The sequence below is a fragment of the Phoca vitulina genome, unplaced genomic scaffold (genome assembly GCF_004348235.1).
Source record: "Phoca vitulina isolate PV1807 unplaced genomic scaffold, GSC_HSeal_1.0 scaffold25, whole genome shotgun sequence".
NCBI lineage: Eukaryota > Metazoa > Chordata > Mammalia > Carnivora > Phocidae > Phoca > Phoca vitulina.
Window position 1 is genome coordinate 38,926,123 of NW_022589728.1, and position 22,527 is coordinate 38,948,649.

At 39.1% G+C, this 22,527-nt stretch overlaps 1 protein-coding gene across 1 annotated transcript in view; it reads right to left on the minus strand.

Annotated features, from left to right (window-relative positions):
- The window catches only part of RUNX1T1 (RUNX1 partner transcriptional co-repressor 1), a 130,642-nt gene that overhangs the window by 17,369 nt on the left and 90,746 nt on the right, over window positions 1–22,527 (minus strand). Inside the window, 4 exon segments of the mRNA XM_032421787.1 lie at window positions 1,917–1,985; window positions 10,721–10,922; window positions 11,484–11,569; window positions 16,331–16,581. Of these exon segments, the coding sequence (XP_032277678.1) occupies window positions 1,917–1,985; window positions 10,721–10,922; window positions 11,484–11,569; window positions 16,331–16,581 (608 nt within the window).

A 22,527-nucleotide genomic window follows, 5' to 3' on the forward strand; every position in this document is an offset into this window, starting at 1 on the left:
CATTCGTTTAATAAGGTTTAACGCTTCTTAGAGAGTCCACAGACATAACAGAAGCAAGGATTGTTCTTTCTCTACTTGTGCAGCCCCCACGATGTCAAGTATACCCAGAATTAGTTTCAGAAACCCACAAAACAGTGAAGAAAAATAAGAGTGGACTCAATAGATTACAACATGTCAAATTTTTAAAGAACCTGATTAAGTGGCAAATATATAGTGCAGTTTTGAATCTGCTTCCAATTGCTTACCACTTATGGTAGGACTTCCTTTGTGCAGAGCTATTCAAGTTGACTTTCCAACAAAGGTGGTATATTCAGAAAAATCTGCTCTCGCATAATAGCAGTCAAACAAAGACTTGAGCAGATAATAGCACAGAAAAAGAATTTGGATTACACAAGGCTTTCCTGTCAATTTTTCTTTATGAACTATCAAGGATTTAACTTAAATACACATAAATAAAGGAAATGCAGAGAAAGACTCTCTCTCTCAACATAAAATGTCATCCTTCTGCTGTCCAAAATGGCAATTCTTTGTGTCTCTTATTGGAATAAGTTGCACTGACAGCTTAAGAATGGGGAAGAAAAAGTGGTCAGAAAGAAGATGTAGCAATTCTTTTTCCAGCGCGGCACATTTTAACAGCTTGGGAGTACGCCATGACCCAGGAAGAAATCTTCTTAGAGGTGATGCTGTAAATCTGGTAAGACTATGCAGCTTAGCAACATATATAACCTTTAAGCTGAATATCTACCTGATTTGCATATTGGACAAGCAAGAGAGCCTTCTGGTTCTCAATGTAAGCTACCAGGTCTAGCATACTATCAGATTTTGAAACTCCTTATCACTCTTACAAAAACAGGTATTTCTTAGAAAATCTTTAAAAACACTTGGGTAAGAGCCAAATGATCAGAGCATCAGCCAAGTTGCAAAGAACTACGGACACAGGTGGGTCAAATCACAACCCCAAGAGACCCTTTCCTTCACTATTTCCCCTTGATTAGGGATCCCAGCCCTACACCCATCTGACCCTTTGCAGAAATAGCATTTTCCAGTTTCTCCAGTCAAACTATTTTAATAGCTGGAGTTTAGAGCAGCTCAAAGCCACAGTATGTGTCTGGCACATCATCTTTAACTCTTGAAACAGGTTTTATGCTTCTCTCCTGAGTCAGTTTTTGCAAGGTTTTGGCTCAACTTTTCTAAGTGTTGGTGTTCCCCCAAGATTCTGCCAGATCCGAACCTTCTGCAGTCAGTGTGTCACTGGGAACTTTAACTCAGCCCCAAAATGGAGACCAGTATCTCTTAATAAAAATCTGATCGTGTACACAGGAGGAAAAAATAGAAGTTTAGCAACTTTGTCATTTAATTTAGGAAACAATTTAGTTCTGGTCACTGAATATTAATTAGCCCAGAAGATCAATTTTAAATATTGGTTGTAGTCCTAAGTCTGGGAGTACCTCAACAAAACTAGTTTTGTTAGGATTTTTTAAAGAATTTCGGAGACGTGCCAATTCTATCTCCACTTTTAAAAATCAGGAGAAAGGACTGACGTACGCAATTTAATTTCTAAAACATTAGTTTTTCATTAAGAGTAAAGCGCATGCAAGCTGAGACCTCTTATGCAAGCTTTTAGCCCGAAACCATGAGAGCACCTGAAAAACAGGGGTTTACAACAGAAACACTGTCCGACGGTCAATTATGTGGCACTAGCAGATGTTCCTCGAATGAAAACTATTCCGTGTTCTAATCAGGTCCGGTGGAAGGATATTAATTAGGATTTTACATTTTTGGTTTGTGGCGGGGGGACTGTTCTGTTTTTGCTGTCGTTAGCAGGGAAGGCCCTCCTTGTCGCTCCTCCCATCGCTGCATGAACAACTGCGCACAGCTGGCACAACACTAGACTCGTGTTTCTCAACAGTTCTTACCAGCTTTCTTCCAGATCTCCTCTGGCACGTATCCAGAAGCAGGCCTGTGAAGGAATTCCCGATGCGCATCTAGGAAAAGGATGCAAAGCGGGTGGGGAGAGGAAGAAAGCACCATAAGCACGTTATGTCATTACACAGAATAGAAGCAAGCAATTTCCCGTTCTCTTGGCTGCTCTACAAAAACATCATTCTAAAAGGCTGAGCATTTCACCTCTAGAAAATAAACACAAATAGCAAGGCCAGTCATCAGAGCTCAAGGAAAATAGAAGGTCATTGGCTTAAATGCCTTGTACGCTCAAAATTAAACAACTTCAATGATTTCATTATACAACAGGATGTCTGGGAGCACTGCTCCCAGAACCCTGTCACTCTGAGAGTTTCTATAGGCATGTTTATTTTGTTCAAGAAAATAAACTGTATTCGGTAGTTCTCTTTTCAAGAGTCAGATTGGTAGTTAAAAAAATCAAATCTTAGGCTAATATAATTTTCACATAGCTCTGATATCACCATCTTTCAATAAATAGTGAGCCTTACTCCATGGTTAACCAGTTCTCCCAATGACTTCTTAAAAATCTCGCTGGGCACTAAACATTTTCACACAAGTTGGATCGTAAGGATTTGACATGGGTGGAAGGAGGAAAGAATCATGAGAATGGATTCAGAGATATTCAGTTAAAACAAGATTAGTACATGCTTTCTAAAAGAGCAAATGACGTTTCACTTTAAATGAAATGCTGTGCTTATCCTTGTCAAATTTTAAAAGTTTGAGAAAACAGATCATAATAAGTTGATGTAGGAATGCTAACCTCCAAAATAACATGTTTGTGGAAATGACAGGACACCTTTTACATTTTTCTATATATGATAGAAAATAAACTGAAAGTGTACACAGTCTTCCATAGTTAAAATATGTACTACACGTCTTCCATATTGAATTCTTCAACGAAAGCCTATGTATTTAGAGGTTTGGGGGCAGGAAAAAAATCATTTTAACTTTTATAAATAGAACAATCATTCAACCCGTGATAAATTTCAAGTAATTAAGATAGTCCCTTCATTCATAAGAAATGTCAAGTACCAGAATATAGATTATGGAAAACAGAAAAGCACACTCAATTTAGCTAAGTATACATCATTTTACATTTGAATGCCTTAAATAGGTCTGAATGTTTTGATTCCTTGCAGGGTACACTGATAGTGGCTAAAACTGAAGATTTCCCCAACTATTCTGAATTAGGAAAAGCTTATTATAGCTTAATGAAGGGCATCTGGAAACTCTCTGTATTATCTTTGCAATGTTTCTTAAATCTGTAATTATTCCAAATATACAAATTCTTAAAACTTTACATTATAATTTCATGATTACGTGATAATCAGATGCACTTGAAATACCCATTCTCATGATTATTCTCATGCACACACTGATTTCTGTAAGGAAAATGATGAAAACCAAAATGTTTTTATTTAAGTAATTTTCATTCATACAACAGCTAGATAAAACTGTGGTGCACACACAACTTCAAGGAAATGTGATGTGGCTAATTAGATTCATCAGGATTACCTTCCACACCACTATAACTATTTCCAGAATAAAAAAAGTATAATCAAGTTCACATTTAACCATATGACACAGTGAAACAGAGAGAAACCTATGGCAGCTTTTAAAGACGGTTTTCTAGGAATAGATTTTGGCTTTAGTATAAGAATAGATATGTAAAGAAAAACCATGCCTTCTCCAAAGTAAAAAACAATTTTTTTTTCCCATTTATTGAATTAAGACAAGATCAACAGCTTGGTAAAAAGTATTTATAAATGGCCAATCATTATTACAGGGAATGGAAAGGTAATGTTAAGTTACCCAAAGGCCACGCATGAAAGAAACTAATTACCGCCCCAGAGAGCATAGGTAGAAGAGAGTTCGTTCTAGAGCTCAGTGAAGTTGAATCTTGGCTTTGCCACCTGCCAGTCAGGTGACACTGAGCAGGTTGGTTTCTCCATCTCTCAGTCACCACATCTGTAAAGTGGGGATACCAGTACAACATTTGAGTGCACTGCTGTGGAGACTGAAAGAGGTACTTCCTATTACATGCTCAGCATGGCACATCCCAAACTCTCATTGGACTTTAGATGTTATTACCCTCATAACTGTTATCACTGTTATTATTTAGTAGGCTGTCCAGTAAGCATGGATACTTATTTCCTCATCAATGATTAAGGTGGAAACAGGCACCTTAAAGTTTCTTTTTCTTCCAGCACTTAAATCCACATAGCACAAAACTTAAAAAGAAAGGAAAGGAAAAAAGAAAAACAAAAAAAACCTCTCAAGAGATTTGGATTAAGCAATATACAACAGTAATTTTTTATTCACTGAGTATATGTCACTTGGGGATAGAAGTTATTTCCATAGTTAGTAGTTCTCTTAGTTCTTGTTGGGAAGTCCTCAAATTTCTTACATGATATTTGTATAAATTTTATTTAAAACTCATAAATATTTATAGTCCCCAAATTTACTCAAAGATAATGTATAAGGCTTAAATCAGGTGCCCACCTTCCCAGGAGCGGTACAGTAGATTGTGAGGGTCCATATACCACACTGGAAAGTTATGCAATATTTCAAGTTGGCTATATATCCCTAAAATCCTCAGTGACATATAGACTCAAACTGCACCTGACCTTGAAACCCAACAGAAACACCAAAGCCAATCAAGTAAAACTTTTCTTAATCCCATCCTACTTTCTAAAAGAACTTTTCAAAATAAGAATCTAAAGGCAAAAAATTTTTTATATTCACAGATTTACATATATATGTAAATGTATATAAGAATGGAGCGATCAGATGTACTCCTCAGAATCTATTTTTGATACACTGATGAATACTACAATCGGAATACTACAATTGCTACAGAAACCAAATGACTAATAAATATACTCTCTTCACTTCTGTTGAAGTAGCAGCAATAACAATGTCTTTATGGGCAATACTGAGTTTAAAAAACAAAACAATCCTGAAGTTGCTCAATATTACAAGAGACAACTTCCCTCTGAGGACTTCTTTAATTTAGAATATTGACTGCTCTAGACAAACCTATGCAAAACACCTTATGTTTTTTTTAATTTTTTTTTTAAGATTTTATTTATTTATTTGAGAGAGAGAGTGAGAGAGAGAGACAGCACAAGAGGGGGAGCAGGAGAGGGAGAAGCAGACTCCCCGCCGAGCAGGGAGCCCGATGCGGAACTCGATCCCAGGACTCCAGGATCATGACCTGAGCCGAAGGCAGTCGCTTAACCAACTGAGCCACCCAGGCACCCCGACACCTTATGTTTTTAAGGCCCGGATTTTAAAGCAGCGAATTTTTATTTGCCATTAAATCTTGACCACCTATAAAACATCAGTTGCTATAAAATGGATAGTTGTATTAAAATGCAGTCATAGAAACAAAGACAGAAGAGCCTATAGGAGATGGTTTAAAGTGTGAAACGTATATATATGTAACTACTGAAAAACTGTAAAATTATAGAAAAGTCCTAAATTGAGTTTGGCTTGCTTTGGGACCCAAATTGTTTGGGGGTGAGAGGAGAAGGAGCCTCCAGAAGAGAACATGTCTCTGAAGAGAGGGACTGCGTCAAGGTGCAGGAGTAGTTATAAGAAATGTGGAAGAACAGGAAAAGCAATCTATGATGTAGCAGATGCAAGATGCACTACACTTACGACATAATGGGGACCACTGGATACTAGAAACAGCAAGGGCTGCCATCAATACAGATGAAGGGATGAGCTGATAGCCTTTGGAGAACCAATGGGACCTCATTTGACCCAGGACAGCAAGGCTCAAAGCTTGGCAGCACCGAGGTATGGCCTTCATTCTGTAGTGGGCAGAATGAGGCTGAGAGCATGATAATATCACAAAAAACCACCAAAAGAAAGGATGGGTTAAGTGAGTTCATCTTTACAAACGCTAGTTATTATTTTTAAGGATAATCAATTCAAAAACTTCAATATTATGTTTCAGAAGCCCAAACCAAACCTAGAAGCCAGAACTACATTAGGATTTCTGTTTTTAACAACAAAAATACCTAGTAGGAGGCAATCATCTCTTCTTGTTTTTAAAAGATGGGTATATCTATTACTCCCATCTTTTTAAACCCAATATACTTAAATACAGTGGGCACTTAAGATGAATGATCTTGAAACAAATTTCATGATGTGATTTCAAGGAATCAATACAAGTATACAAAACTCTAAACTTGTATATGCAGATATACTCTGAATAACATGGTTGTGGTTTTTATAATCTGATAGTAAGACAGGATATATTTCTTTGGTTGGGAGCAAACTATTTTTCCATAGTCTTGTATTATGAATTAGGGTCCCAAAGGTACAACAGATTTAACTGTGTTTAAGACAGAATTCCCCTTTTCTAGTTTTTCTGCCTGTTAAATAAAGAAGTCACCTAAAAATTACTGTTCGATGTATTTTCAGAATGAAAAAAATACTTAAGAATCTACTCTAATTTTATAATCTTGGATGCGAAGCAAGTTGGTTTCATGTACCCCTGTCCTTTAAAGTTCTTTCTGAGATTACGTATTAGAAAGAATAATAACAGCCATTACTTTTATCACATCTACTATGGGTCAGGCACTGTCCCATATGATTTATACCTATTAACTCATTTAATACAGAAACATCTATGAAGTATGTATTATTACCATTTGCATCTTATAGACGAGGAAACTGAAGCACAGAGAATTACTTGCCAAAGGTGACAAAACTAGGAAGAGGAGGAACTAGGTGTCTGAACCCAGACAATCTGTGCTTTTAACCTTCATGCTAGGTTACCTGAGGTTTTAGACAGTAATGAGAAATTCTGTAATTCAATTATATGACAATCATAAAGCTTGCTGGCCAGTGGAATTTTAAAATACCAATTTCCCTACCAGTCTACTTGAGGCAGGGGTGGTATTAATTTGCCAAACTTAGAATTCCTGAGCTTTTTTATGAATGATCAACTGGACTTTTCATTCCATTTAAAACAAACAAAAAGCCTCTTTCTGACATTTCTCTTTCTGGCAAGAGTCAAAACCTTACCAAAACATACATGAAAGTATTTTCAAAATTTCATACATTCTCATCACAATATCCAAACATTCAAAAAATTAAAAAAGGGAAAAATGTATTCCTATTTCAGAGATTTATGCTGCAGTCTTTGGATACTTCTTTTAACTCTAATGGTATAAAGAACTTCTTGAGAAACACAGAGGGAAAGCACACAAATACAAGATGAACTATAGGAAGATTCTAGAATAGTACACAGCCAGTAAAAAGAAAGTAATTTGAAGGAAATAAAATGTCAGGAGCCAAGAGAGTGATATGAACAGCACACTGAGAGAAAAGAGGAATGGAGACAAAGGAGGAGAAAAGCAGCCACACAGAGACCCAGATCAACACTCAGGCCCATGAAGTGCTAACCAGCACCTACCCACCTATTTGGACAAAAGCAATTCTACTTCAGTGACCCTATGTGTCGATTCTGATGGCATTAGCTTCTCTTGGGTGAAATTCACAATGTAACAAAACTTAAGTGTACAAAAAACAAGTCATACTTTGAAAATAAAGACAATTGTTTTAAAAATTAGCTAATTTTAGTACTTGAATATTTGGAGTTTTCCTGGAAAGTGAGTAATAACAATAAAAATAATACAAATCTATGATTTCAAGGAAAAAATCTAATATTTTGAAGAGTCCTTCAAGATACCAACCTGTTTTTGAGTCAAAACAACATTATGGGCTCAGTGTGTACTCAATTTTAAAATTGTTCAAGAGGCTATTCAAAATAGCCTTTATTTAATTAATATCTAGGGAAAACTCGCCAAAATTCAATTAGTAATAGATTAGTCATATTCTCTTACTAATCCCTCACACTGACTTAACACTATGGATATATTTCAAAAGTGAGAATGGGAGTAAGTTTAACAAGTACAACAGAGTGGTCACGGAGGTTACGTTCTCCTCTGTCCAGTCCCCAAATGCAATTTAAAAATGCTGAGTGTGTGTGTGTGACTGAAAACTGCCAATGTTTCCAAGCTAGGGAGGAAACCAAGGAAATATTTTGAACTAAAGATATCTCCTATAATATTATTCTGAAGTTCTGCAGGTCTCATTTGACCTCTGTAGCAGCTGCAGAAGAGAGAGAACTGAGCTAAAAGAAACACAGGTAACGTAACTGCAGGCTACAGAGCTCTCTATGTGTACATAAAGACACAAACACAGCCATAGTTCTTATCTATGCACACACACCCCACGACACACTTTCCGGAGGCAGAAATGAGACTCATCAGCCAGTAATCTCTGATCCTTTCTTTACACATCAATACATTCAACTCCAAAACCTAGGAGAGAACCTTCGAAAACAATGTGTATGAGTGTGGTCCATAATTACCAACCACCGTCTGTCTTAGAGCCACAGCCCAGCCCCAAAAAACAAAACTCAAAGGCTTCGAGGCTAGGGAAGGGCGCACAATGAAAGGCCATGCGGGATGCTTAAACTTGCACACTGTGTGGCTTTTGACAAGTTACCTCTCCAGTTGGGATGGTTTCTAAAAGGCAGTCTAGGGTTCTGTGGCCCTAACGAACATGACCGTTTATTAAAAGAAAAAAAGTCAGAGTCCAAACAAAGAAAGGAGCTTGTAGTCTTTGAATAATACAATCTACAAAAGCTTAAAGCCAAAGCAACCTTGTATGACCAAAACTATGAATTCATTAAGCATCACCCAAAATAATGTAATTTGGGTACTCCTAAGAAGTTTTTAAAACCAACTTTATTCTTTTAGTTAACAGGCAAACTAAACCCATCGTCCTCGAGAACAATATACATTTGCATCACCAGAATGTGTATGCAACAGTGTGATGATATAATGTGTCCTATATTTTGTGGGCTGAAAATAACTCACTTAGGCATGAAGGCCCATCAGTTTCTGAACTTTTTCTTTGACAGCAGACAGCAGATAATACTAATCCTGTCAGTTCAGGGGCCGTCTGGTCACTAGTTGTGGCCCCGCCTATCTTCTCCAATATATCAAAAGTTCCTCGAGGGAAGGAAGGAAGGATTTTATTCCTTTATTACATTGCCTAACACAGTGCCTGGCACATAGTAAACGTTCAATAAATAAGTACTGGCTCAACAAAATCAGTTCAATAAAGTAGGTTAAACTGAACACTTCTACTCTTAAAATTTTATTTAGTTAAGGCTTTCAATTTTTGTCTACACTGCATGGTTACAAATACCCCCTTTATTTGTCCTGAACAGATCCATCATGATTAATAAGTTTTTGTTCACAGTAAGGAAATAAAAAACAGGATACTTATTCAACTCTGCTCTAAATAGTTTTACATGGACCGATGTTGGTTCAAATTAAACCTATTTTCATTGCTTGCCTTAATGTATCCTAACAAATGCACATCTGTCTTTAAAACATGCTTTAGAATAGTACTTAGTGAGTAAAATAAGTGACTTGGAATCTTTCTGTATATAATACTTATTATGGTAATAAGCATTCAGCATTCAGGGACTAGCAGGAATCCACAAACCTAAAGCACAAAGGAAACTTATTGCCTAGGAATAATTTTAATAAAAAAGATAATATGATCAATAGCCAGGTAATAGACAAGTTTTTAATTTTTAATAATCAGCCCAGGGTGATAATGAGGCCAAAGTCATGAGCTTAATCTACACGTGTGTAATTAGTTTTGTTTGCGGTGCAGACTGCGCCCTGAGTGAGTTGACAGGTGTGTGGCTAAACAAATAAGAAAACTGAGATGAGGGAACACGGATCAACACAAATCCATCTCCACTAAGTTTACTCAGATGGTACCCACGTGTAGTAGCCAGCAGTGTAAATGGTAACATCTTGTTATTAATTGAGACAAAAGTTCACAGGCTACTCAAAAATTCTCCCAGGTTCAGGCTCTCTTTCCAGTATTTGTGATGATATTCTATTTATAACTTCGACAATCTCCATATATCAATATTAGATATGGCTACACATTAAGCATTCAATTTCTAAAGCACAACTATAATAACAGTTGTACATATAACTAGAATCAATAAAGGCTTTACACAATCCTGAAGCCAGTATTACACTCTATGTTAACTAATTAGAATTTAAATAAAAATTTGAAAAAATAAAATAAAAGGAAGGCTTTACGCCATCTAGGTTAAGGTCAAGTCACCAGAAGACAGTGCTCCCTTCATCACTAATTTGCAAGTGCCAGCAGGCAGACTATATAACCCATTAGGTCTCTCTTCCTGGTTAAGTGTTTTATGAAAATAAAAGATACAGCTGGAAAACAAGGCTGTCTTAGAGACCGTGTCTTCAATTAAAAATCAGACAACACGCATCCAACACGGTGTGCAGGAGCAGAACTCCCTGGAGAGCTTGCTGCAGCCTCAGAGGCTCGCGGCGCCCTGAGGTTTTGTTCTGGCACGCTGGGGGGCAGGGTGCAAAGAGCTGGGCTGTGCAGGGGCACACGTCTCCCTGACGTGGGTGAAACCCTGGCCCGGCCTTGAAGCTCTGCCCCAAGCCCAGCGTGACCCTGGAAAGAGGAGCTTAAGTTTTGCGCCTGCCTCTGAGTCAGCCAGTCCCCCGGCTTCCTCTCGGAGACACAGGGACTACTGGGGATGTCAAGTGTTTACCGCTCTAAAAGGCCCCACATACCCTTTATTTTTGCAAAGACCCCACTGAACGTGAAATCGGCACTATGAGTGTGAGAACTATCCGTTTGGCGTGTCCACCCAAAGGAAAGGTACCTAGCGCGACCGGGTCCGGGTTGACGGGGCTCTGCTGCCTGGAGTGGCCGCCGCCGCCGCCGCCACCTTTCTTCAAGTCCTCGGCGTCGCTGTAGCGCCGGATCCAGTAATTCAGCTCCTCGCGGTCGGCCTCCTGACACCGCCGCAGTACAGTGAGGGACCGCCGCGTCTTCTCCACCATGTCCATGATGCAGTTCAACAGCTGTGGGAGGGACGGGCACGGGGGAAGAACACAGCCATCACCACCACCGAACCACTCTGGCGGACAGCGAACCGATTACCGCGGGACGATGAAGGATGCCACTGTGTTCCCGAAGGCTTCCTTCAGCCTAGTATTTTCAAAGGTCGGATTTGAAATGGAGACCCGACAGAGGAGTAAACTCAATGGGAATGAGAGTAAAACGTGGGAGGCGTGAACATGACTCACGACAGAGAGTTCGGCTGAAGGCACACAGCCAAGTTCCCAATACTAATCCCATTACTGTATAAACCCAGTGACCCGTTTGCAATAAAACAGGAACCCACGGATCTGGCTCTGAGGGTTCCTTTCCACGACCTCACATTTCTCTTACGTTAGTGCCTTTGATATCAATGTAGAAATCAAATCCTGTATTTTATCGCAAATATTCCCATTCATTCCTTTCTTCAAGGATAGCACAAAACATAATAACCTCAAAGCATCCCCAGCATTTCTTTTATCATATAACCCCACTCCGGTTGTTTCTGAAACATATTTTAACCTAAGTGATTACCGACATCTTACATGGTCAAGATGTTTCCATTCCTCTGCCCATTCTCTGTCTGTTAGTCTGTGATCAATCATTTCTTCTTGACGTGTGCCATGCAACCCTATGAATGTAGAGAAGAAGGCTGAATCACCCTACAGCATTCAGGACATAATCCATACACACACAGGCACTTAGCAAAGACTAAACTAAATGATGTGAAAATATATTCGATTTTGAATGGAGACATAAGTCATACTCACGTTCACAATTGCCTAATGGGCTCTTCACAGAATGATAAAATGTTAAAAACTAGGAGGAATGTTAGAGGTCATATGGTCTGAACCCTTTCTTTTATGTAGGAAGAAAGGGGAGTAAAGTGACACCAAACACTGAGTCAGTTATCCATATAATGTTCCCAAATTGAAAATACAAATATATACTAACTCTTAATAAATATGAGAAACCACAAGGAGACATTAAGTGGTTTCAAAGTGTGGCTCTCTACCATTAAAAATAAAGGCAGCATAAATCACTTTACATGGGCAGGGATATGCTTTTCTAAAACAAGCACGGTAAAATTTTTCCACATTTCATTAGCCACAGAGAGGCAAATGAAACAACCCTATTGCATATACCTCCATGATGAAATTAGGCCATGAAGAGAGGGCTTGCAAAATATGAAAGCAATATATGCTCATTTGATTTACCAAAAAAAAATTTTTTTAAAGAAATACACTGGACGTCATTTAGGGAAAAAAATGCAACATACCAGGTATAATTCTGGACAAATATCTTTTTTTTAAAGATTTTATTTATTTTGAGAGAGAGAGAGAGAGAGCTCATGTGTGCAAGTGGGGGGGGGCAGAGGGAGAGGGAGGGAGAGAATCTCAAGCAGACTCCCTACTGAGCGTGGAGCCTGGCCCAGATCTGGATCTCACAACCGTGAGATCATGACCTGAGCCGAAATCAAGAGTTGGCTGCTTAACTGAGCAACCCAGGTGCCCCAACTTTGGACAAATATCTTAAATCCAAGCCAAGAAACCAAAAATCCCAATTTGAAATCTATAACCTTAAGTATTAATGCTCGTTAGCATCACAGTTAAGGTACAACACAAAAAGGTGACATGGAAAAGCTTACCAAGTGAGCAACAACAGCAATGGCCATGAGCAATTAGGTAGGATGCTCATCAAAACAGAAACAAGTGTGTCTCACTGAGAGGATAGGGTGGAAGGCTATGAGCAGAGATACCGGGAAACGTGTTGCTCATCTTACAAATTCATTATGGAGGAAACACCTTAGTTTCTACTACAAAAGAAAGGCATTGGACTATGGCAATATTTTCCATTTTAAATGATTAAAACCCCTTTTTGGTTAGTACTTCTCACACCATTACTCTGAATAGCAAATTAAGTCTGGCATGGTTTGGGCTTCTAGGCACCTAGGTAGGCTCCTTCTCAAAAGGGCATCATGGGGAAGTTAGAGGACAGTGAGACTTAGGAGATACCGCATTTCACTTTCCGTGAAGTCAGAGTGGTTAGAAGTCCCCTCTTTTACCTGATACAGAGAAATAAAGATGATGAGTCACATGACTCTTTTTAGCCAACCATGAAATGCAACTTAATTTATAGCTGATGGAGGCGCACAAACACGACGGCGCTTTCTCAGATTAAATAAAAAGCTAAATATAAAACACTTCACATCATTCTTATCTAATTAGAACATGTTCGGAGATACATTTTTAAAGTTAAAATTGTCAATGCCACCTATTGGTAAAAACGTAAAATTGCAAATATGTGTTAATTTGCATAATAGAAAAGACATTGGGGGAAAAGAATATTTAGTTATTACTCAGTTGTGACTATTTCAAGTTGAAATGTTTGCAAATATGTAATTTTTGTTGACTTATTTGTTGCTTGTGTTTTAGGAAATAAAAACACTACCACTGAAATGAGTCATCACAGAAAACAACCAGAGAGTGATGAAGATATAAATATGGCATCGACTTTCACAAAGGAGGCATCTTACTATTTGCTTTTAAGGACCAAGAACTCCAGAGGTCTCAAAAGTTTCAGGAGCGCCTGGGTGGCTAAGTCAGTTGAGCATCTGACTCTTGATTTTGGCTCAGGTCATGATCTCAGGGTCATGGGATTGAGCCCTGAAACAGGCTCTGTGCTAAGTGCGGAGTCTGCTTGGGATTCTCTCTCTCCTTCTGCCCCTCCTCCCACCCCGCTCCTGTCCTCTCTCTAAATGAATAATAAAATCTTAAAAAAAAGTTTCAAAAATTCAGCAGACCTATGTCAATGATGATACAAGCTCTAACACCTGGAGTAATATTGATGAGCCATAGGATGTCTGTGGCTAATGAGATTCCACCATTTGTGGAATACTGCTAAGCTTCATCTCATTAAAAAAAAAGAAAAAAAAAGTACATTAGAAACATGTTTGAGCCCAAGTACTTGGTAAGAAAATATATCATTTGCTGCTTCTGAACTCTGAAGGTCATTTGTTAGATAGAATCAAATCTTTAAAAAGGAAAATCTAAGTCAACTCAAAATTTTGCATTTATTAATTTCTCTATTTCAGATACTTAAATATTCATCACCACACAATTTTCATTTATATTCATAATACCAAAGGGATATACTAGGGGAAAATAACTCATAATCATTAAAGAGCACATTTCCATTTGTGGGCAATCTGACAGTAATGTTGAATCCTAACTAGTTCTTATAGTTTAGAAGATTTTAGCTAACTAGACTAAAACTCTTAAGTTTACTTATAAACTAATGCTGTTTGTAAAGGTATTTTATTAAAAGATTCTAGTGAGTGTATGTCTCTACATAATAGGCACTTATAAGTCATTCTAGACTAAGTATACCTTTCTGACAATTTTTATATTCTCAAAATGGCAGCCTGATGTAACACCACCATTTGTTACTCATACATCAAGATTTTATTTTACATTAACACACACTAAACTGTGCCAGACTTTAGGGATGGTTAAGTAGTTGCACATATTTATAGAGATTAGCACTATTGGTTTTATAAGCTAATATAATTAAAAGGTAAGGAACGTGGTCTGAAGAAAAATCACATAAAACCAGTAGGTATAGATATAATTCATGAAGGGACAGTTTACATTACCAGATGAAAACATAATCATTGCACATAAGCCTAATTACTTCCTTGCTGATTACTTTATGGTGCACTGGCACTAATATTTTATAAAATAGCATTTGCTGCCTAACAAAGAGGCCGTTTCCTAGCACCTACAAAAGCAGGATATCTTGAATTGGTCTTACAATGACCTGGTGAGTCCACTTCTATTTGAAAATGAGCAATCATGGTTTGGGGGCCTAAAGTCATAAATAAATGGCAAGACCTTTACTTGGAATGAGGTTGTTACCACATTTGATGGGGGGGGGGTCAAAATATTGATCCAGGTTGAAAAATGACATAACCACTTTCGAGAGCTCTTCAGAAATAGTACCTGAGAGAACATGAGACAGACTGGCTATTAAGAAAGCACAAATGATACGCTTAGCCATTTGTCTGACACACTATAGAAATGTAGCAGTGACTGTTGTGGGGAAGAAGAACTACTTTTTGACTGTCTCACAACCAGGGCCTCAATCATCGCCCCTCCCCTCACCCTGAGCCTCCTTTTCTATTTTCTGAACAAAATTTGGAGGGTTAAATGTAGAAAAGGCAAAAAGACCCAAATATGGCAGCCCTGTTTGCTAGCAGCCTAGTGAGAAAGCTTACATAAACTTCTGCTCATCACATTATCTCTGTCTCTGGCTAAAAACACTGTGCCTGCTACTCAAGCAGTGGATAACTGTTCCCAGAGTTCTGCGTCCTCGGCCCTGTGTTCTAGTTTTCCACTTAGACGTCATCCCCTGATATTTCCGCTACCCTGCCCACCAACTCTACGAGTCAGGAAAGCTCGGCAGCAATTAGCTGACTAAAGAAGTCCTGCTGGTAAGTGGTGGACACAGGAGATGGAAAAAGAAGAAAGGAGTAACGATTGCTCTCAGTTTACCAATAGCTCGATTTGCCAAAATCAAGAATTAAAAAAGAGCCCGGGAACAGTGCTCTGATGCTGTTCCCTCAACCCCTGATCTCACGGTATCAAATCTTACCTTGTTCACTTTCCCTCTTATTTTGCATGGCAGATATTTGTTCTTTAGAAGGCAATGTCTCCTAAATGCTTCCCTTCAATAGTTTTATGTAAAGAAGGAATGAACACAAGGAAACAGATCACATATTTACCTAAACTCATTCTTTCTTTGGTACTTTGATCTACGACACAAAACTGTCAATACTAAATTTAATCACTGTCACTTGCAGGTGAGAAAAGTACCAAACCATTCCTCAAAGAACATCTGTTGATTTAAGTCAGAGACATCAGTCAATCTCATATTTCTCAAATACAGAGTACTGCGAAGACTGGAAAAATCAAATTGAACTCTAAGACTATCTGAAATAAAAGTACAATGAAAGAAAAGAAACATGTTAACATTTTAAAAAATATTTGTGGCAGACAGGCTGAATATGAAATCTCTAATGTTAGAAAAAGAAAACTAAAAATTCACTTTGTATTTGTTGAGACTTTTATATTAATTTAGATACCCCTTTCCAAAAAAAAAAAAAAGAAAAACTAGTCTATCATAAAGACCGTAAGTAATTAAGAGAGAGAAAGCACAGCTGTTAAAGAACATACTCGTATTAACCAACTGTTCTCATAAAGGAGACAATAGAGAGAGAGAGAATTTTTACCCCTATCACAGATTTCAAGCCTCAAGTTCAGCTGAGAAGTAATGATGTGAGTCTGCAAGCATCCAATGCCATTTAAGAAGTGAGCAGATCCTTCAGTCTTACCCATAGGTCTGTTTCTGTCCCTGAGGTCCCTGTGGCTGGGGTGTCGATAGGAGTCCCTGTAGTGGTGGGCAATGGCCATATCATCCAAACGGTAGTGCTGAGGTGGAGGTGGGGTGGGGTGAGGCAGGCCATTGGGCTGGTAGGATAAGCCGTTATTCGGACTGTACCGTTGGCCTGGGCTAATAGTGCATGGTCGCTTGCTTGGATGTTCTGAGTGCAAAGGCTCTCTGTCAAAGCCATTTTCTTTGGTTCTAAAGGGGGAAGAAGAAAAAATTTCATCATGTTATTCAGAACCCAGCATAGTTCAGATACTCACATTTGAACTTACAATATAAACAGAATATTTATTTACTGGCCAGAAACTTTCTAAACTCGGCTTCCCAGAAGACCTCTGGGAATTCACTGAAACCCGTGCTGAGGCCTAAGTCATCGCAAGACCACACACATGAGAAAATGGGTTCACTCCTCACCAAACTGCCAGATAGCTTTCTGATTGTAGCTCACATGTGTGGTGAGGTCACAAGTAAGAGGAAACTTAATCTCCCCCTCTAGCTAGCGTATTTATTCAAAAAAGACGAGTACCTGATTTCAAACAAATTATCCTAAAACTGAACTGTCTTTGGTGAAGATCCATCCAAGTTGGTATGGCATCCCTCTCCTGATGAAATCTGAAGGGATTCCCATTCCATTTATCCAACCCGACATCTGAATTTCATGTCAGAAAACATCTAAGAGCTAGCTGTGTTGTCCCATAGAACAGCTACATGCAGCTGTTTAAGTTGAAATGGAAGCTAACGTAAATTAAGTTTAAACTTGGTTCTTCATGAGCAGTAGCCACATCTCAGGTACTCACCATCACTGCCTGTGGCTATGGTATTGGACTGCACAGATAATGGTACATTTCCATCATCACAGACAGTTCTACTGGTAAGGGCTGATCACACTGAACTAATACAATAAAGCAATGCAATGTCTGGGACGTGGATACGGTCCTCCCCAGCAGTCAGAAAGAGCTACCTGGAAGTGAGCCCCTTGCCCAGAGAGCTGGTGTGACCTGTCATCAGGTCTCTGGGCAGGATGGGCACACCCTGCCTGCACTTCATGATGTGATATACAGAGCTTTGAACTTGGCTTTCAGAAGGAATACGGTCTACAAATGAGGCCCTGATAACTAATCACTGCTCCTAGATTCTCACACAGAAATAGGGCTAAAAAAATATTTGGGGCCTGGATATATCTCTATTCTTAGAGACTAACTCAATATATTCAGTATAATAGGAACGAATCACATCCCAACTTTGACCGAAATCACAGCTCCTACACTGTTTCCTTTGTATTCGGCTCTCCTCACAAGACCAGCACTCTATCCTTAGACCAGTGATAATATCCACTTTCCCCAGGAAATTTCTCCATGAGAATTCTACCAAATCACAGTAGTTGTAGATTTCTACATGCCTTTTTGATTTTAGGTTGGTAACAATAGCATAGAGGCCTTTTAAGACACTTTTCCTAGTTTCCTAGATAGAGTCTAGGATACTCTCTGTCTGGTAACACCAGACGCATCTGCATAGAAACTAACTCAACAACAGAGATACAGAGATCAGAGCAATAAGATCCTGCCATGAACCATCCTGTATGTCCCTTTAGGGTAGAGCCCCAGTGACAATTTACACACACCAGACTGAGAAGGAGAGAGGAGTTATAGGCAAAAGGCCCAAGCACACAAAGAACTGCAGAGTTTAATGTGAAATGAATATATGCCCACTAAATGCTGAAGAAAGATGCACTATTCTAGCAACAGGAGCCTGGTCAACACTGGAAATGACAGCAGGGCACGGTCCCCAAGAAAGTAGCAGCCAGAAGTCAATGCTGCTCCCATCAAAGTAGGTATCTGATACATATGGACTCCATCCATCTTGATCATTGATATCAGATGAAAATGCCCAATATATCTCAGAGACTACCTGAATGCACTGCTTTAAAATAATTTTTAAAAGTGAAACGGAACAATCTAGCTATCAATTTATCTTCTAAGAGCAAATTTGCCATTCTAATCTATATTTTTATATCCTATACATTTCTCAATAAAACACTTCAACATTCAATGCACATCACCAGCATAAATCAGTTGGCAAATACTGAAGACTATTAGTAGCTATGAACATAATGCTAACACAGCACCTACCTTACCGGCAGGGTGGTGTAGTGGAAAGAGCACTGGACTGGGAATCAAGAGACCTGAGATCTAGTCCTGGCTCTTCCACGACTAGCTGTATGACCTTGGGCAAGCCACTTAACCTCTCTGGACCTCAGTTTGCTCATCTGTAAAATGAAAGGGTTGGACTAGATCAGTGGCTTTCAAACTGTGCCACCTGAGGTGCTTTTACGGGATTCTGCAGGCAATGAAGAATTTTCCCCCCAGACAATCAAGACTTCAAGGGCCAGAGGAACCCACTTACTCTTCTCTGTTTTACAAGTGTTTGGGGTTCCACCTAAGGTTTCATTTTAAAGGACAAAGTCTGCTGCTAAAATCAAGTTTGAAAACCACTGGACTAGATGATTTCTGAGGTACCTCCCCTAGTTTGAAAGCTCTGAAATTCAATTATTCTATATTTACATCTAAATGGCATAGTTAAGACATCATGGTTATGATTGAAACACACAGGGCTAATGCTTCTCTGGCCAAACTGTGTCCAAGTCAACCACTTTAGCCAACAGAGAACTTCTCTATTCTTTGCTTTGAACAATTTATTTGTAGCTGTTTGTGTGTGTGTTGTGTGTGCGCAAAAATAGAAAATATCCTCTAAATACCTTAGAGCAGTCCCTGTTGCATTTCTAAATATGCAAACATCTCTGACCCAGCTGTCAAACCACCTCGACTTACTGGTTTTGCCTCTCCTTGTTCAATTAACAGCAACACACAGCATTGGAAGAATTCTTATAATTTTCAAAGTGGTTGGATATATGTTATTCACCTTCACCCTCAGATCAGCTGCCTGATCAGTGCTATTACTTCACTGACCCATTATTATGAAAAAAGAGGTTTTTCCCCCTAAAGCAAGGACGGTAATATCTGAAGCAGGGCTAGGTCCTGAGTCTGTCCTATCATTTCTATCAGGACCCTGCTGTCCTATCCCTCTGCTAGCTATCGAAACAATAAAACTCATCACCTCACAAAGGTAGTTATATTTTAAACAGCAAAGCATTAAAACATTCACGGCTCATAGAAACAAAGCTATGAAAGGTTTCCCTGGTGCTTCCACAAATCACCCTGTCTGGTTATAAAGCCAACCCTATTCAAAGGATGTACGTCCAGAAAGGTAACTAAAACATCTTAATTGCTATTTGTCTGTCCTCGTCTTTAGAAATGCCAACAACTATCTACACCTCATTTGCTTGAGCAAATTCCAAATCAGCTCTTTTTATGTTGCCCTTCCAAAGTGTATTGGGCTACACGAACAAATTGTCCCATTACTTTTCATTGTCCCATACCAGCATACTCTTGAAATAACTCAAATTCTAGTGGGAAGTCCGTCATGTCTCAGAGATTTCTGGAAGGCATTTTTTTGTTTGTTTTTTAAATCAGCCTGAGAATATTCTCTCTCCCTACCAAGAGAAATTTTCCTGAACATAATCCAACCACTTCAACATTTAGATCCCAATCACTTCTCAAGAGTCTGATGGCCCTAATAATAAAGGGCCACTCAGGACTCAACTGTGTGACCTTGGGAAGGTTAACCTCTGGCTTCAGTTTCCTGCCCAGTAAAATGGGATGAATGGGAAATAATAAACGTTAAAACAAACACAACAAAACTTAACAGACAACCTAAATTACATTCTACCCCATCTCAGGCTGTTCCCTCGCCCCCCAGCTCCTCAATAACAGAGGCTATGAACAATTTTAGAAAGAAAACGTATGGTTTTTAAACATTTTCCTCTACATAAAATATTTCAAAAGTCATGACTAGCTAGTGTGCACTGATATTCCCTATTTATAAAAAACAGTGTAACATTCAAGGAAATGAGGGAAAAATGAAAAAAATTATAAAATCATGACAATAAATGGAAGGAAAGGAGCAATCCCCAATATGACTAGAATAGACTTAAGTTTAAAAAAAATTTTTTTATGTGGGGAAAATATCACAATAAAGATTGTTCTAGGGAGCGCAAATCAGTACAGCATAATAAGCCTTAAGATGGCAAGGAAGAAACTTAGTAATTCTAATCTTGCTCCCTGTATAAATAAATACCTGCTTTAGGGGCTCACTTTTTTGAGTTATCACAAGTATTTCAAAGAGAACATGTCCAAACTGACCTCATCTTTCTCTGGTACTTCCTGTACCAGTCAATTGTCATCCAAGCAGAAACTTAGAAGTCATGCTACAACCTTCTTCTCCCAATCAAGTCCTGCCAAGGGCCTCTTAAGCATCTCGGGCACAGGTCCCTCTGCCTAGTCCAGGACGCCTTATCTCGGCCTTTCACACCACTGTCCCACTCGACCAGATTCTCAGCCAGAGCCAGGGCGGAGATGCCAGCAGACACTCACAATAGTAAGATACATATATTTATTCTTGTATTTTAGAAATCTAGATTTAAATCTCAGGAGGTAATAGCTCTATGTTTAAAGAGCCCAAAGCCATTAATAACTTAATATTAAGCACATCTTCCTTCCCTTTTCTTTTTTTTTTTTTTTAAAAGATTTTATTTATTTCACAAAGAGAGACACAGCGAGAGAGGAACACAAGCTGGGGGAGTGGGAGAGGGAGAAGCAGGAACCCCGCTGAGCAGGGAGCCCGATGTGGGGTTCGATCCCAAGACCCCGGGATCATGACCTGAGCCGAAGGCAGACGCCGAACGACTGAGCCGCCCAGGCGCCCCCTTCCTTCCCTTTTCTAACACACGTGATCTGTTAAGGTTTCCACAGACTAACTGAATACTGAATCAAAAGGGGGGTAAAATCATTCTCGACATCATATTTTCAAAACATAAATCAGCAAAAGGTCTCTTCAGGAATTGTTAGGAACTAGGTAAGTTTAGATAAAAATTTTACATACCACCTTTCCGCCGGTGTTGAGTAAGGCATCTGAAATAAAATATATTACAAACTACCCTGCCTCCTTAAAATGAAATTCAAGCCAAATTCTTCATGACACCCCAGAGCGGTTTCCCAGTGTTTTTGCTCTCTCCCTGGAGGAAGTGGGATATGTAGATGGGGAAGAACAGAGAGCTGAATGACACAGGACCATTACTGCTGGGCCTTTCGGAAAGGAATGCCTTCCATCTCTCCATGGTTAAAGGAGCACCCAGGAGCCATCCTCCCGAGCAGCACATGCTAACACCTTCGGGAACGAGTAAGATGCAGGTGGGTGTTTGCCACTCCAGACATACAGCCACAACACCTGTGGCCCTTCAAGGATTACAGTATGTAGGTTCACAGAGCCATCTGAGTCTTCCCTCCTGTGTCTCCTCAAGCTTGCCACCTGCTCAGCTAGCTACTGGCTGTCCCCCTGCCTTTCCTAATTACTGGCCACTGCAAGGTACTCAATTTCCCCTGCTCCTGCTATCTATCTGCAACTGTGCTTTCTTTTTCTGATCAGTTATCTATAAATTCCAATTGGAACCCTCCATTTTTTTCTGGTCAGTGAACCAATCATTGCATTTTGTTCCTGCACTACACATGGCTATTTTCATTGCTGTGGGTGTTTCAGAGATGCATCTTTTAAAATAAAAGAAAGCAAGACAGTAATCAAGAAAGCAAGCAAGCAAGCCTCTTGAGAGACAGAACATTTGGTATACTACGGGAAATGATTGCATTAAATGCTAAACTTTATTTGTTCAAGTAGCATTGTTGGCATTGTTGTGTGTGTTGTGTGTTGTGCTGTGTGTGTGGTGTTTTGCTTTGTTTTGGTTCAGACACCCAGTATGTGTAGTGCACCATCCTAAGCTTTACCGGGAATACAAAGATGACCGAGATAATCCACGATCCCCCAAAACCCTCCCCATAAGATTATCATTTAGTACTAGACGAATTCTTTTTGGAAGGGTGCTGGGAATTAATCTTTACCATAAACACAATTTAATTAGAGACGTAAGGTTTCTATACATTCATGCAGGACCTGAATTTGGCAGGTAGCATAAAAACAGTACAAAAGTGGATTGGGACATTAGAAGGAGTAAAGCTCACTCCGCAATGTGCA